This window comes from Takifugu rubripes, unplaced genomic scaffold (assembly GCF_901000725.2).
Source record: "Takifugu rubripes unplaced genomic scaffold, fTakRub1.2, whole genome shotgun sequence".
NCBI classification, from domain to species: Eukaryota; Metazoa; Chordata; class Actinopteri; order Tetraodontiformes; family Tetraodontidae; genus Takifugu; species Takifugu rubripes.
The window spans coordinates 1-14400 of record NW_021821613.1 but is presented as its reverse complement, the minus strand read 5'-3'; the positions used below and the strand labels follow the sequence as shown (position 1 = coordinate 14400).

The window sequence follows — 14400 nt, the reverse complement described above, 5'->3', positions numbered from 1 at the left end:
TCTTATACAATCAAAATTGTTTCAAGGCACTTTCCAGAATCCCAGGGCCTAACCCCCAACAGTGGCAAGGAAAAACTCCCCTTTAACAGGAAGAAACCCTGAGCAGGACCAGGCTCATGTAGGGGGACCCTCCTGCTGATGGGGGGCTGGGTAAGAGAGAGGAGAGGCACATGTGGCGGAGGGAGAGGTGTAACGGTTGACGACAACACCACCTGGGGAATTTCACCCCAGGAATTAACCAGTCAACAGGCACACCAGAGAAATTTCTATTCCAGAGGCAGAGACGGGATTGAGGTTATGTGCTACAATTTATTAAATCCAATACTCAACAAAAATAACTCTGCTGTACAAAAATTAAATTAACAAAAGGGTTGGACAGGGCTGGGGCCCCACCGGCAGGTAAAACTCAATTAGAGGAGATAAACTAAAAACACCCGTGCTACTGCAAGCAAAACCACACACGAGGGGTGATGAAAACGCCCTCCACCAGGGGTTGGGTCCTCGCCGTGGCCCGCAGCACCTGTCCACAAAGAAAAGGAACAATTTAATTTCCAATTAGACGCGGCGAGCACACACGCACCACACACAGGCAAATAAATTGTGAGCAAAAAGTACATCAAACAAGAAACAAAAAGAAACAAAACCTAAAAAGAGTAAATATCAGTTGATGATACAATTTACACACACTGTTAAGAGTCTAAAATGAAGGCAATAGCTCCGTGGTTGCCTCGGCGGCACCACAACGTCTCCGTTTCTCCGAGCAAAGGGAAGCGAGGGGAGAGAGCGAGAGCGAGAGAGAGCGAGAGAGAGCAGGAGAGATTCCCGAACTAAAGGACTGGGCCAAAGCAGCAGTGGGTCCAGTAAGTGAGGTCGTCTGTGCCGACTGTATTTGGTGGCGCCAGCACTCCGTGAGTGGTTCCCGCTGGGGCAACGCGACCCACTGACACCAGCCGGCAGCCAACTGCAGCGAGAACAGCCCCATTACCATTTATCTAGCAACTGCATAAGTGGGGGAGTCAGTGACGCGCATTGCTGCGCCTTACCTACCTAGTACAAACTAGCGCACGCGCCCTTACGGCAAAGCGCCCTAGACAGAAGGATGGCGGGAGGAAGCACCGACCTTCTGCAACAAGTAGCAAGGACACGTTCAAGCACTGTTGCACTTTAAGTCGTGACCACCAGAGGAAATATGCATTAGCATGCCGTGCTTTTACCTTGGCGCTGCCAGACAGCATGCTCGTTCTGTGAAACAGTTTCAGTTGGTCGAACTGCCCAGATAAGCTGCAACCCCGCCGTACTGTCGAAGGGGGAAAACAACTAAAGCCAGCTGGAGGCAGTGCCTTATATAAACCTTTTCTCCCCGCCCACCAATTAAGGCATTACCTCCATATGGCACCTGTGCAGACGGCAGGCCACGCCCTGCCACATCCACCCCTACCTTTTGGATCGTTGACCCGACGAGAGACAGGGCCAAGTTAGCACCAAGGTCTAAACACTGCCATTAGGGAATTGGATGCAGAGTCTGGCGGCCGATTAGAAACTTCCTCCTGAGAATTAACTGACCACGGAAGGTGATGCCTGTTTGAGGACTGCCAGCAGTTGAACGAGCAGTCCGACGCAGGGATTGTTGACTACTGCAAGGCTGGTCAGCTGGGGGCACTGTTGGTGATGGATCGCTGCTACTTACGGGTGCAGTCAGACTGCACACACCCTGGGGTGCTGTTGCAGCCGGGGCAGAGGACGCCTGAGGGGTCCCAAATGGCAATGGATGGCACCGGGGCCTGGAAACCAGAAGCCAGAGATCGCTGTTGGAAGAGTCGTCCCCAGAGGCCACCAGTGGAGACAAAGATGGAGAAGTTGGTGAGGAGAGGGCCACAACTTCGGGCTGAACGACCGCCTTTAGCATGTCTCTATGGACATTCCGAGTTCCACCCAGGTCACCCACAGGCGCCACAGTATAGACCACACCGTCGCCAGTAGGGGCCCTCACAACCTGGTGGACAACAGAGCTCCAGAGGTCTTGGATCTTATGGCGGCCTCTAACACCATGGTCCCTCAGGTACACCAACTGTCCCACTGGCAGAGGTGCATCTCGGACGAACAGATCGTGTCTCTCCTTGCGCTTGCTCGCTGCCATCACTAGTTTCTCGCGAGCACCCTCGAATGCCACATGAAGCCTGGCTCGGTGTTCTACCACCCAGTCCTGCACCTCACCGGGAATCGGGTCCGGCACACGACATAGGAGAAAGTCAATGGGAAGAAGGGGCTCCTGCCCAAACATCAAGTAAAACGATGCCTTACCAGTGCTCTGATGAGCAAACGGTAGAGCGCTCGCTTAGCATGCGAGAGGTAGCGGGATCGATGCCCGCATCCTCCAGGAAGTTTTTGTTTTGTAGGTTGTCGGCAAGAGGACAGAAAGAAATTGACATTATGCACTGATTATAAATTTAAGCTTATGTAAGAGCCTGAACTAAAAAGATTCTTAGCATGCGAGAGGTAGAGGATCGCTGCCCGCATCCTCCAGTCTTTATTGCGGAAGTCTGTGTCTCCCCGAACCATTAAAGTGCGACACTATCTTCTTGACTTGTTATGACATCGGTCCAAGGCGGAGAGTTGGATAAACGTTCAACGTTAATACTGATAACTGCACCAATGTGACGTTGTCGTCATCTTCCTGCTTTTTGAGGAGGTTGCGTGATAAAAATGATACGTATGAAGAAATATTTCACTGGTACACCGAGCCAGCCATAGCCAGATTTGTGTTCCGATCGAGTTAATTATTATTAGCAGCAGCGGGCTTGCTTCTCCTCTCACATTTACTGACCTCCAGACGGTTCAGAACGGGGGGGGAAATGACAACTCTACCCACCAGGGAGCAGCTTCCTTCATGACTGTGTGCAACTCGCCATGTGTTGACAGCTTCTTCTATCCCTACATGGCTGGAACCAGGGGCAGGTGGGCTGTCATCAGTTCCCTCATTGATCAACATACTAATCAATGATGGCTGTGCTGCTGCAGACACACTCAGTTTATTGTAACATCACTGATTTCTGACATCATTCACACACACACACGTGCTGCTGAAGTTTAAATTTTAAAGTAGTTTTGTATCCATTAAAATAAAGAAGGCAATGGTACCGGTACTCTGACGTGATTTTCAAATTCAGTAGTAACAGCAGATCCCCCGTGTCTCCACAGTCCCTTTATCAGCCTGGAAGTCCTTCCTACATACCCCCTTTTGGCGGCCCTGCTGCTTCTGCACACACAGAAAGTCACCAACGCTGATGGAATGAAACATTTGTCTGAGAAAATTTTGGAGTTTGATCATAACTATGTGGTGATGTTGGTCCTAAGAGTGAAAGACTGTAGATGAACATTCAAAGGTGACCTGATGTGTTGCTGTTTCATCAATTTCAGTCCAAGGATGCTTCAGCCATGATGCTCCCTGGAGTTCTGGAGCAGAGACTCTGTTCCTAACGCAGCTGGAAGCGAAAATAACTCATGTGTCTCTTTGGATGCATTTAAAGGTTTGAAGAGGATTTCAAATTTCATCATGCTCTCCTTCAGTCCTCGCTGCTCCTGCTCCTCCTGACAATCAAGAGCAGACTAAACGTTACGCTGATGTCTAATCACACGCGCTGCTTTGTGTCAGCGACATAAGTTCTGTTTCTGCTAATGGTCTCTGCACTGGCTTAGCTCAGCGGTTACTTCACCTCAAATCAAATCTTTTTGATTACGTGGTCTCCTCCCAACCGGGATCGAACCGCGGGCGCCGTCCAGTGTTTTCCTGTTTTTCTCTTTCTGGAAACGTGTCAAAGTCACGTAGTAAACTTGTTTGAACTGACTACAATCTCAGGATCTGCTGTACAGACCATAATAATCCATGCTCCTACTTGGGTCACATTGAGTCTGCAGGTCTTTGACCGCACTTATCTGCCTGTTGTCTGAAATGTGCTTGAATATTTGAGAATCATCATCACACACATTTGTCTATGTTTTCAGTAAAGAGCAAAAAATGGACCAAAGGATCCGAGAAGAAGCAGGTTTACATCAAGAAGCCTCTGAATGCATTCATGCTCTTCATGAAGGAGCGCAGGTCCACCATGAGTCCTGCCATCAGACTTCAGAGCAGCAGTGCTGCCAATGCTTTGTTGAGATCAATGGTGAGTGTTGTTGGTGTGACAGTCTGTTTAGTTGTTGATCCGTTCAGATGGAGAAAACACCTTAAATGTCTGATTGATTAATATTCTGGACACTGCTTTGTCTTGTGTCCACAGTGGAAATCCTGACACAGAGAAGAGGGCATACATCAATGGCTCAAACCTTTTAGATCAGAACCCTCTTGAAAATATTGAAAGAGTCACATTGTGCTTAAATTACTTTTTTTTTTGTAGGCCAGACAGCAGAGAAGATGGTTTTTGACACAAACACACACACACACACACACACACACACACACTACATAACTTACTTACTCTGGTCATTTTCCAACACAAGTTGCTGGAATCGACCTCTACTTTTTGTAAAAGTAAAACTCTATATTTTGATTAAACATTGAGTTGTTGTTCAGTAATAGGAGTTTCCATCTAATCAGCTCTTTAGTAAAGAAAGAAATATACTTTCTATCAAACACCAAATTTATATTGTTACATGTCCAATTGTCTCTGTTCATTTTTATACCATTTTGATTTCTCTCTATATTATCACTTCCAAATTCACTTGTTTATTCTTTACCCTAAATTAATTCCCTCTCCTAACTGGTTTAAAATTGATATTCCAACCTGAAAATGCTTTTTCTGTTTACTAAGGAGCAGGGGAAACAGGGAGACCATGGTCATTTAACAATTATAGCAATGACTGGTATCAGAAATAACATAGAGTCGTTTTATTAATACTAGGCTACTGCACTGTTAAGTAGTCAGAGTCAGAGAGATTTGTAATCATAGATATACTTTAATAAAGAATAGATATTCCACTTCAGTAGACATACATGTATTAGTTAGGTGTGCATCATGGCTAAGTTAGGCGGTCGCGCCCTTAAATGTGGCATCTATATTTCCTCACGCGGTGACGTTACAGTAGTTGAAAGAACCCAACCTCATTTGTGTTAGTTGTCCGTTCATTCACAAAACAAAAAAAACAAACAAACAAAAAAGGAATTATTTACTTTTAGTCGCTTAATGTTTCTTCCAACCGTTATCAAGTCAAATCTCACGAGAGTGTGTTGCTGAGACACTGACAGATCTTGAACAAAGTTGTGTCCATCGAGCCATTTCTGGCCAGTCTGTCTTCTGGGTTTCACCCACAAACGAATGGGCAAATGGAGCGTGTGAACCAGGAGATGGAGACAGCCCTGCGTTGCATGGTGACTGACAGTCCCTTCTCCTGGTCGGAGCAGCTTCTGTGGGTTGAAAATGCCCAAAACTCCTTCATTGCTCTGCCACTGGTTTTTCACCATTTCAGTGCTGTCATCAGTACCAACCCCCGCTATTTCCTGCCCTTGAAAAGGAGATCACTTGTCCTTCTGCTTTTAGCTTCACTGTAGTCGCACATGGCACCAAGTGAGTTTATCCCTTCTTTGTGCTGCTGACCATATTCTGTCGCCGCCATTCAACACCGACCCCCAGCTCCGGTCTACCAGGTTGTTTAGAAGGTCTGGCTCTCCACTAGGGATCTGCCCCTACGAGTAGAATCTAGGAAATTGGCTCCGGATTCATTGGCCCTTTCTCCATCATGAAGATCATCAGCCCGGCAGCGGTAAGACTCCAGCTCCCCAGATCCATGTACATTCACCCTATCTTTCATGTGTCTACTGTCAAGCCTGTTCAGGTATGTCCAATGTTTCCCCCCATGCCGCCCCCCTCCACCACCTCAGTTGATCGATGGAGATCCCGTGTATGTTTAGACATTAGGTTCAACCAGTCGCTCAGTTTTTAAGTAGTCTTTTCAGCAAATCTAACTTTTTAATCTTGAGTAATTTATGGGATCACTACTTTTTACTATTATACAGTGGGAACTCTACTTACGAACGTCTCTTCATGCGGAATTTTCAGGTTACGAAACGTCTCAACGGGAAAATATTTCCTCTTGTTACGAAAGAAATTTCAGGATATGAAAGGCAAAATACGCTACCACTGCTACTCGCAGCTCGCGGAGTTTAGCGAATGCAAACATGCTTGTAGCTGCTCTGCCATTGGCTATCGCCTAGCATCGTCCTGTCATCCCATTGGCTAGGAGGGACGTCAAATGTACAGGTATGTGTGTATCCCAGCGTCGCCTTCCTTTAACTTTTATTTATTGTGGGTGTTCGATGTTTGTCCATTAGATGGTTGTGTTACCACAAGTGTTAACTTCATTGCTAGTAATGACGGCTAATGTAAGATTAGCCTGTAATAAAGTTCATTTTGTTCCTGGAGAAACCTTGCACTGAATTCCTACATTTATTGTGCAGTAATCTAATTGTAACTTGTATTTGTTACATGTTTTGATGCATTTTTATGATTTATAAAAAAAAATTATGTCCGAATTTTTGGGGGCTTGGAACGGATTAGGGCATTTACATGGAAAACATGTCTCTATATACGTAATTTTCAGGTTACGAAACAACTTCCGGAACCAATTAATTTCGTAAGTAGAGGTCCCACTGTATTATTATTTTAGAGTTTCAAAAACCCTACTTGAGTAAAATTATTAGGTACTACACCAACCTCTGCCTTCCCAATTCAAATTGAGCTTTATTTATAGCATTCAAAATGATCTAGGTAGTTTACAGAAACTCATGGCCTGACTCCCAACAAGCAACACTGACAAAAGAAAAACTCCCTTCAAGCAAGATGCAACTTTGAGCAGATTTATAGTATCATCAAGAGACATCAATTAAAAGAGTGATGGAGCTCCACCCTTCAGCTCTCGTCAGCCATCAGCTGCTTGATGTAGCTGAGATTGTTATGTCCCCAGGATGCTTCTGACCTCCTCTCTGTTTGCCGACGATGGTCTTGTAGTCAGCAGACTTGACTTGCCAACATTTTCTGTCACAGCTTCAGTGATAAAGAGTCAAACAGGAATTTCTGTTTTGGTCCTGAATTGATCGAAATCAGGACTAAACGTTTGTCATCAAATACTTTCTCTTTGGAGAAGATGAGACAAATTTGCTCCTGATTCATGCAGGTTGTTCCACATCAGGTCCAGTTCTCTTAGATGGTAGGGGTTGGACTTCAGAGCTGAAGCCAGAGCATCACAGCTGCTCTGTGATAAGCTGCAGTCAGTCAAACTAAGAAAAATCAATATAACGTGTTGGTTATTATCAAATATGTTCAGTACTTGTTAATTAATGAAAGACAGATTGTAGAGATTTAGGAACTGACCGAGAGTCTCCAGTTTACAGTTTGGACTAGCCAGTCCAGAACTGAGCAGCTTTACTCCTGAATCCCTCAGCTCGTTCCAACTCAGATCCAGTTCTCTAAGACTGGAGGGGTTGGACTTTAAGACTGAGGCCAGCCAATCACAGCTGAACTCTGATAACCTGCAGTCAACCAAACTAAGAAAGAAAAAAGAAAACATGTTAGTTAAAATCAGATGAGTTCAGTCTTTTTAAATGAATGAAAGACCAAGTGCAGCTGAACTAACCCGAGAGTCTCCAGTTTACAGAGTGGATTTTGGAGAAAATCACAGAGCACCTTCACTCCCAAATCCTGCAGAATGTTCAGACTCAGGTCCAGTTCTCTCAGATGGGAGGGGAAGGCAGAGGCAGCTGAGGAATAGTGGGCGATATGACGCTGCCCACCTAGAGTTTTGGATTTTTTCATATTAATAATGAAGAAATGAACAATAACCACTTATTTCAATCAAACTGCATTTAGATATACGCAACCATGTGTCCCATATGGGAAAAAAACACAGAGTAACAACCATTGATACAGGATTAAAGCATAAACCATATTTAATACCTACCTAGAATAGTTTTCACCATCCACCTGCGCTGGATGTTGCACTTCAGAGCTTCGACCAGAGAATCACAGCTGACATTTGATAAGAAGCACTCATTCAATCTAAAATCAAGAACAAACGAAACATGTTAATTATAACTGGATGCGTTCTGTTTTTGCTTTTTCTCTTACATAGAAACATGTTTGAGCTCATTCTGAAATTAATGAAAGACACGTGAACTGACCCGAGAATCTCCAGGTGACAGTTTGGACTCTCAAGTCCAGAACAGAGCAGCTTCACTCCTGAATCGTGAAGACTGTTCTCACTGAGGTTCAGTTCTCTCAGAAGGGAGGTGTTAGACTTCAAAACTGATGCCAGCGACTCACAGCTGACGCTCGTTAACCTGCAGTACCTCAAACTAGATAAAAGACAAATAAATCATTTTAATTATAATCAGGTGAGTTCAGCTTTTCTCTTTAATCACAAATCCCAACATAAGCTGTCTGGAAAAACTGTCCGGTAGTTTACAAAAAGGCCCTTCACAAGGCTAGAACAGCTTATTTTTCTTCTTTAATTGAGGAAAATAAGAACAACCCCAGGTTTCTTTTCAGCACTGTGGCCAAATTAACCAAGAGTCACAGTGTTTAGATCCACGTATCCCTTCTTCCCTTAGTGGTGAAGACTTCATGAGCTTCTTCACTGATAAAGCTCTAGCTATCAGGAAAAAGCTAACCAGGCCATCCCAACAACTGGACCATCACCAGATGTGTGACTGTGGAAACATACAGGGTCTCCAACGAGCCCTTAAACTTCAATCAATCAATCTTTATTTATATAGTGTTTGTTACAATCAAAATTGTTTTTTCTATTTTTTTTTTCTACAAAATATATCAATCAATAAAGAAAGAAAACATAATAATTAAAATCTGATGTGTTAAGTCTTTGTAACTGAATATAAGACAGACTGTACGGACGCATGAACTGACCTAAGACTCTCCAGGTTACAGTTTGGACTCTCTAGTGCTGAACAGAGCAGCTTCACTCCTGAATCCATCAGGCTGTTGCCACTCAGGTCCAGTTCTCTCAGAAGGGAGCGGCTGGACTTCAGAGTTGGGGCCAGAGAACCACAGCTAATCTTTGATATATAGCAGTTTTTCAATCTAAATAATGATAAATGAAACACGTTTAGCATGCATGGTGGTTAGCGACGTCACTGCACAGCAAAAGGTTCTAGGTACAACCCCCCCTTGGGGAAATTTTCTGTTATGTGGTTTATGTTGATGCCGTGATCCCCCCCCCCAGTATAAGATGAACTTTATCTTAAAGCTCTTGACCTAACTTGTTTGGCGTCTTATCAGCACAATCTCAAATGTGTGAATTCACAAGTTGTTGTTTTTTAAGTCGTGATCAACATTTGAACCCAAATTTCACTGAACATAAAATACAAGTTGGAAAATTATTTTTTTAACTGTAAATTACAATGTTAAAATGAGACCATTCTGCTGACATCAGACTGTTTCTCAGTCTGTTTTCTGAGCCACATGATTACAGGTGTTTCTTTTCTATTTGTTTAAAGAACAATGAAAAGATCTTATTCCTGTTTGAGATCAGACAAGACCTGGGAACGTTTTAAATGAATAAAAGACTGCAGATATTTATGAACTTACCTAAGAGTCTCCAATTTACAGTTTGGACTCTCTAGTCCAGAACAGAGCAGCTTTACTCCTAAGTCTATCAGCTCATTCCAACTCAGGTCCAGAACTCTGAGTTGGGAGGTGTTGGACTTCAGAACCAAGGCCAGAGAACGACAGCTAAGCTCTGATAAACGGCAGTCATTCAGTCTAAAGAGACAAATGGTCATATAATCAGAGTTGTTGAAGAACTAACAAGAAAGGAGGGAAAACCAGCTCATGAAAGAGAAAGAGAAATGGGGAAATTTCTGGAGAGCTCGACATGAGTGTCACACGCGCACAGGTGTAACAGGTGTAACACAGGTGTATCTACTGACCTGAGAGTCTCCAGTTTACAGAGTGGATTCAGGAGAAAATCAGAGAGCAGCCTCACTCCTGAATCCTGCAGTAAGTTCTGACTCAGGTCCAGAACTTTCAGATAGGATGGGTTGGACTTCAGAGCCGAGGCCAGAAAGTCACAACTGTTCACTGATATCCTGCAGCGACTCAAACTAAAGAAAGAATAAATGAAACCTGATCATGTTAAGAGGTTCAGTGAGACAAGTCTGGATTAAAATTAATTTCATTTATTATACTCCTTTCCTAAATCTTTAAAATTTAAAATGGTGTTATCAATATTAGTGACAATAACAACAACAATGATAACAATAACTAGCAAAAAAGCAGTCCAAGAGCTTCACTAGTAGCTCATCACCCTCCACATTGTGATTTACACCTGTAGTATACCGTATTATACCGTATCTACATCTACCTTTCTATGGAGCATAATTATTTGCAAAACAGGTGGATCCTAATAATTATTTATCATCAGTGAAGCAGCTTTGGTGCTAGGCTCTGTCTCAATGTATTCATTCCCTGTTAAAAATCTACTAAGACGTTAGATTGAATATTTAGAAGATCCCTGCTGGGGCTCATAAAAACAGAGGACGCTGTGGAGGTGGTGGGATTGAACTTCAAGACACAACAATGCAAAAAATCAGCACAAGCAACAAGACACAGAGCAGCAGCGGCAGCAATCAGGAATGGTCAGGTATACTGGGGGGTTTAAATACCCTCCCAATCTACAGAGGAGAGCATGTGACTGATCAGCTGATCAGGATTTTACAGCCTTGAGGCATCTTCAGGAACTAGTTCTGCAGGCTTTGTATCACATGTCTGCAGTGTTTCTTTGCTCAGCTACATAGAAACATGCTTGAAATCACCCTGAATTGTTCATTTAATAATTTTGTTTGAAGTCAATTTTTTTCTATTTGTTTGAAAAAGGAAAATAACCAATTTTATGTGAGCTCAGATAAAAACAACGAAGTCTGTTATAGTTGTAAATTGACATGAACTGACCTGAGAGTCTCCAGTTTACAGAGTGGATTCAGGAGAAAAGAACGGAGCCTCTTCACTCCTGAATTCTGCAGAAAATTCTGACCCAGGTCCAGAACTCTTAGATTGGAGGGGTTGGAATTCAGAGCTTTGGCCAGAGAACCACAGCTTAGCTTTGATAATCTGCAGTGCCTCAAACTGAATAAGAACAAAATGCCAGATGTGAGGGATAATCAGCTGTGTTCAGCTTTACTTACCGTAGTTAAATAGAAACATGCTTGAAATCATCCACAAATTTATAAAACAAACAATTCAGTATGATTTAAAGCATGTTTCTATTTAGCTATGTAAAGCTGAACACATCTGATTATACCTCACATCTGGAAAAATTAAAATAAATAAATAAATAAAATCATTAAATGACTGATTTTGTTTTTTTCCCCCTCAGATTATTAAAACTAAAAAAAAAAATCTGTTTTACTTGTAAATTGACACAATTTACCTGAGAGTCTCCAGTTTACAGAGTGGATTTTGAAGAAAATGACTGAGCTGCTTCACTCCTGAATCCTGCAGGATGTTCTCACTCAGGTCCAGAAATCTCAGATGGTAAGGGTTGGACGACAGAACTGAATCCAGAGAATCACAGCTGACCTTTGATAAGCAGCAGCGATTCAAACTAAAAATGATGGTAAATGTGTTCAGCATTGCTCAGTAACATATAAACAAGGCATCTTGAAGCATCAATTTATAAATGTCTGAAATTCATCTTAAAAGTGAACTTTGAAGGCTCTGAAGTTCTGACTGGTAACATGTATTTATATTCTGTACAGATTTACTGAATATGCTGTAAGTGGTCATTGGTGGTCATCCTGACCCTGACCATTGGTGGACCCTCCTGACCATCAGGTATTCTTGGGTGTGGGATTGTGAAAAACAGGTGGCCAATCCTGTTACTCTACAAACGTTTTTGTGCATTTCCATTGAGGAAAAAGTACCTGGTACCTGTCATCTGGTGCTACTTATTTGGTACAGGCCTCCTCAGGGTTCCAAAAAAACACAGCCCTGTTCTATGATACCAATGCCCTGATTGGCCAGTCTATTGAAGCCACTAGCAACTCATGAGAGAAACGGGTTTCAGAAAACTATAACCTCTCATTTTGACAAACCTGCAACACAGATGTGTATTTCCATATTTTAGAATTTGATTGATTGTGAAATGAAGTATTTGATTTTATTTAGAATTCAGGGTGGCGAGGCAATGACTAGGCTTTTTAGTTTCCACCATGGTTCGTCGTCAGTCGCCAATTATCCCATTCAGCTTTGGATTTATGCAGATGAGAGTGGCTGAAACGATTCAGCACTTCGGGGGCGTTCCTCACAGCTTTCAACGTGGGCAACAATCACAGAACCTGATGACCCGAAGGGTTCGCACCTCTTTTGGTATACAAATGGCCACCAACAAGCGCTAAAAAGTATTCAGTAAACCAGTAGAACTGAGGCCTGTTGGGTGGATGGAAATTTATAAAAAAAATTGACCAATTTTAAGCTAATGAGAACATTTCTTTGATCTTGATGAAAACTTTTCATGGACATTTTTTATTTATTCTGTTTAAAACTAAAAGAAATGATCTGAGTCTGAGTTCAGATGAAAATCAGAAAACTTATTGGGGTAAATGAATGAAAGACCGACTGTAGAGATTACTGAACTGACCTGATATTCTCCAGTTTACAGAGTGGATCCTTTAGAAAATCCCAGAGCACCTTCACTCCTGAATCCTGATTATTCCTCTCACTCATGTCCAATTGTCTCAGATGGCAGGGATGATAAACTGTTGGTGAGACTAAAAAGAAAGATGATAAGACTGCATTTAACATCTATATTCTTTTAATGGTGAGAAGTGTACTGGTTCTATCCCAGCTGCAAAGGGCCAAAGGCAGGATACACCCTGAATGAGTCACCAGCTGATTATAGGGCCCTCTGTGAGAATGTATCCAGGGTGAACAGGGTGGCAAACTCACCTACTAACAGAACATTATATATGTATATTTATATATTTATGAAAATATGATTGCATTAATTTTTTTCAAAAGCATATCCCATTGTATGTGTGTGTGTGATCTGATCTGTGTGTGCATTTAAAAAAATCCTTAAAGCTCTATTCAGATTTGCATGTGATGCCAACCCTGCAAATATGTTCAAAAACCTGTGCATCTGTACACATTTGCAGGTCTATGTACAATTTCACATTTGTGCAAACAGGCCTGTAAATAAATACATAGATCTGTCTCAGACATCATCTGTTAAAACTCAGCAGGGAGCTCTCAGTTGGCTGCCTTTGTATGGTTGATTTTTGGTAAACTGCTGCTAGCAATGCAGAGTTCTGGGGGCCCGCTGGTTTTCACACACTACCTTGAGAGTCAGAACACAACCTGCCTGCTTTGCAGACATATGATTGACCCGGAACATTGTTGCCAACTCCTCAATGAGGAAAGCTGCTATTGGTTGTCAAAAATGTCTATAGAATTCACTAAATAATTATCAATCAACTTATAGCTTGAGTTTCTTTTTATCAGACATGTAAAGTATAATACAGATGCCTTCACATTCCAACTGTAGCTTCAGCCTTCCTCAGAGCCATTATCTGCTCAACGGGGCAGTGTGACAATCAAAACTTTGAATGAAGATTCTTTCTAAACCTTTTACTCCATTTTGAAGCTTAATGTCAGTGACAGATGGAAAAAAAAATTACCATTACAATTAAACTTGACATCAGAAATTGTGACTGCAGAGGTCCAGAGAATCAAGTGTCTATTGTTTACAGTATCTTACCTTGTCTTCCATATTACTTTCTATAGTCTGCAGTTGCGATACAGGCTTTCTCCTTATGTAACAGTGGATGACTTGTAGTATGTTGCTTTGAATCAAGGTTTTTCGATCCTTTGATGATTTAAGATGAATGCTAAAGTATCATTGCTGGTATGATCTTTAAACTTATTTGATCTTGTTTTGTGATCTTATCTTTTCACTCTGACAGGGTGGGGTCATCAGCGATTTTCCCCATGTGCCTGTGTCTCTGCTGACACACCAGGACAGCTGCGGTGGGCTGCTTTAGTTTGGTCGGCTATGCATCGTCAAAACGCAAGGAGCTTGAGGCAGCACTGTGGAGAGCTGGAGAGAGATGGGGGAGGACAGGTAGAGAGGAGAGAATAGTAGAAGATAGAGATACATTATATTAATTAAAATAAGAAAAGGCTACATTTGTTGCTATTTGCTTTTGACAAAAAATCAAAGTCCATAATGAATTGAAAAGGTGCTAGATACTGTGTTAGTTAACAAGTTGGCAATGCTGAAAGAATTGTGATTCAGGGTTTAAGGGTTTATTTAAGGGTTTATTAACTCTTCACACAATGCATATTGGCATTACATATGCACTCATTGTCGTTAAACTTCAGCATGAGCGTAAGCGCT

At 42.4% G+C, this 14400-nt stretch overlaps 1 protein-coding gene and 2 long non-coding RNA genes across 4 annotated transcripts; 1 reads left to right on the top strand and 2 right to left on the bottom strand.

The window, feature by feature from the left end:
- Positions 1–464: 464 nt before the first annotated feature.
- LOC115248225 (uncharacterized) lies at positions 465–1510 on the bottom strand. 2 transcript variants are annotated; one of them, XR_003887178.1, is made up of 4 exons: positions 1215–1510; positions 1048–1123; positions 686–961; positions 465–520 (listed from the first exon to the last, which is right to left on the bottom strand). It is a non-coding gene; the product is annotated as an uncharacterized lncRNA (long non-coding RNA). The 2 variants fall into 2 exon arrangements; XR_003887177.1 differs by lacking the exon at positions 465–520 and having other exon boundaries at positions 639–961; positions 1215–1506.
- Positions 1511–3470: 1960 nt separating this feature from the next.
- On the top strand, positions 3471–4400 carry LOC115248226 (uncharacterized). Its single transcript, XR_003887179.1, has 3 exons — positions 3471–3527; positions 4003–4163; positions 4278–4400. It is a non-coding gene; the product is annotated as an uncharacterized lncRNA (long non-coding RNA).
- Positions 4401–7323: 2923 nt separating this feature from the next.
- Positions 7324–8931, bottom strand: LOC115248222 (NACHT, LRR and PYD domains-containing protein 12-like). The gene is made up of 5 exons (XM_029831827.1): positions 8913–8931; positions 8171–8344; positions 7951–8048; positions 7627–7783; positions 7324–7537 (listed from the first exon to the last, which is right to left on the bottom strand). Exons 3-5 carry the CDS (start codon positions 7967–7969, stop codon positions 7324–7326), a joined length of 390 nt encoding a protein of 129 aa, XP_029687687.1. The 5' UTR covers positions 7970–8048; positions 8171–8344; positions 8913–8931.
- Between the last annotated feature and the right edge of the window lie 5469 nt (positions 8932–14400).

What these genes read in the sequence shown, in the direction of transcription:
- LOC115248222 (XM_029831827.1), bottom strand. An exon ending in TGTAAACTGGAGACTCTCGG is followed by an intron (nt 7,538 to 7,626) that starts GTTAGTTCAGCT and finishes TTTCTTTCTTAG; the next exon opens with TTTGGTTGACTGCAGGTTAT.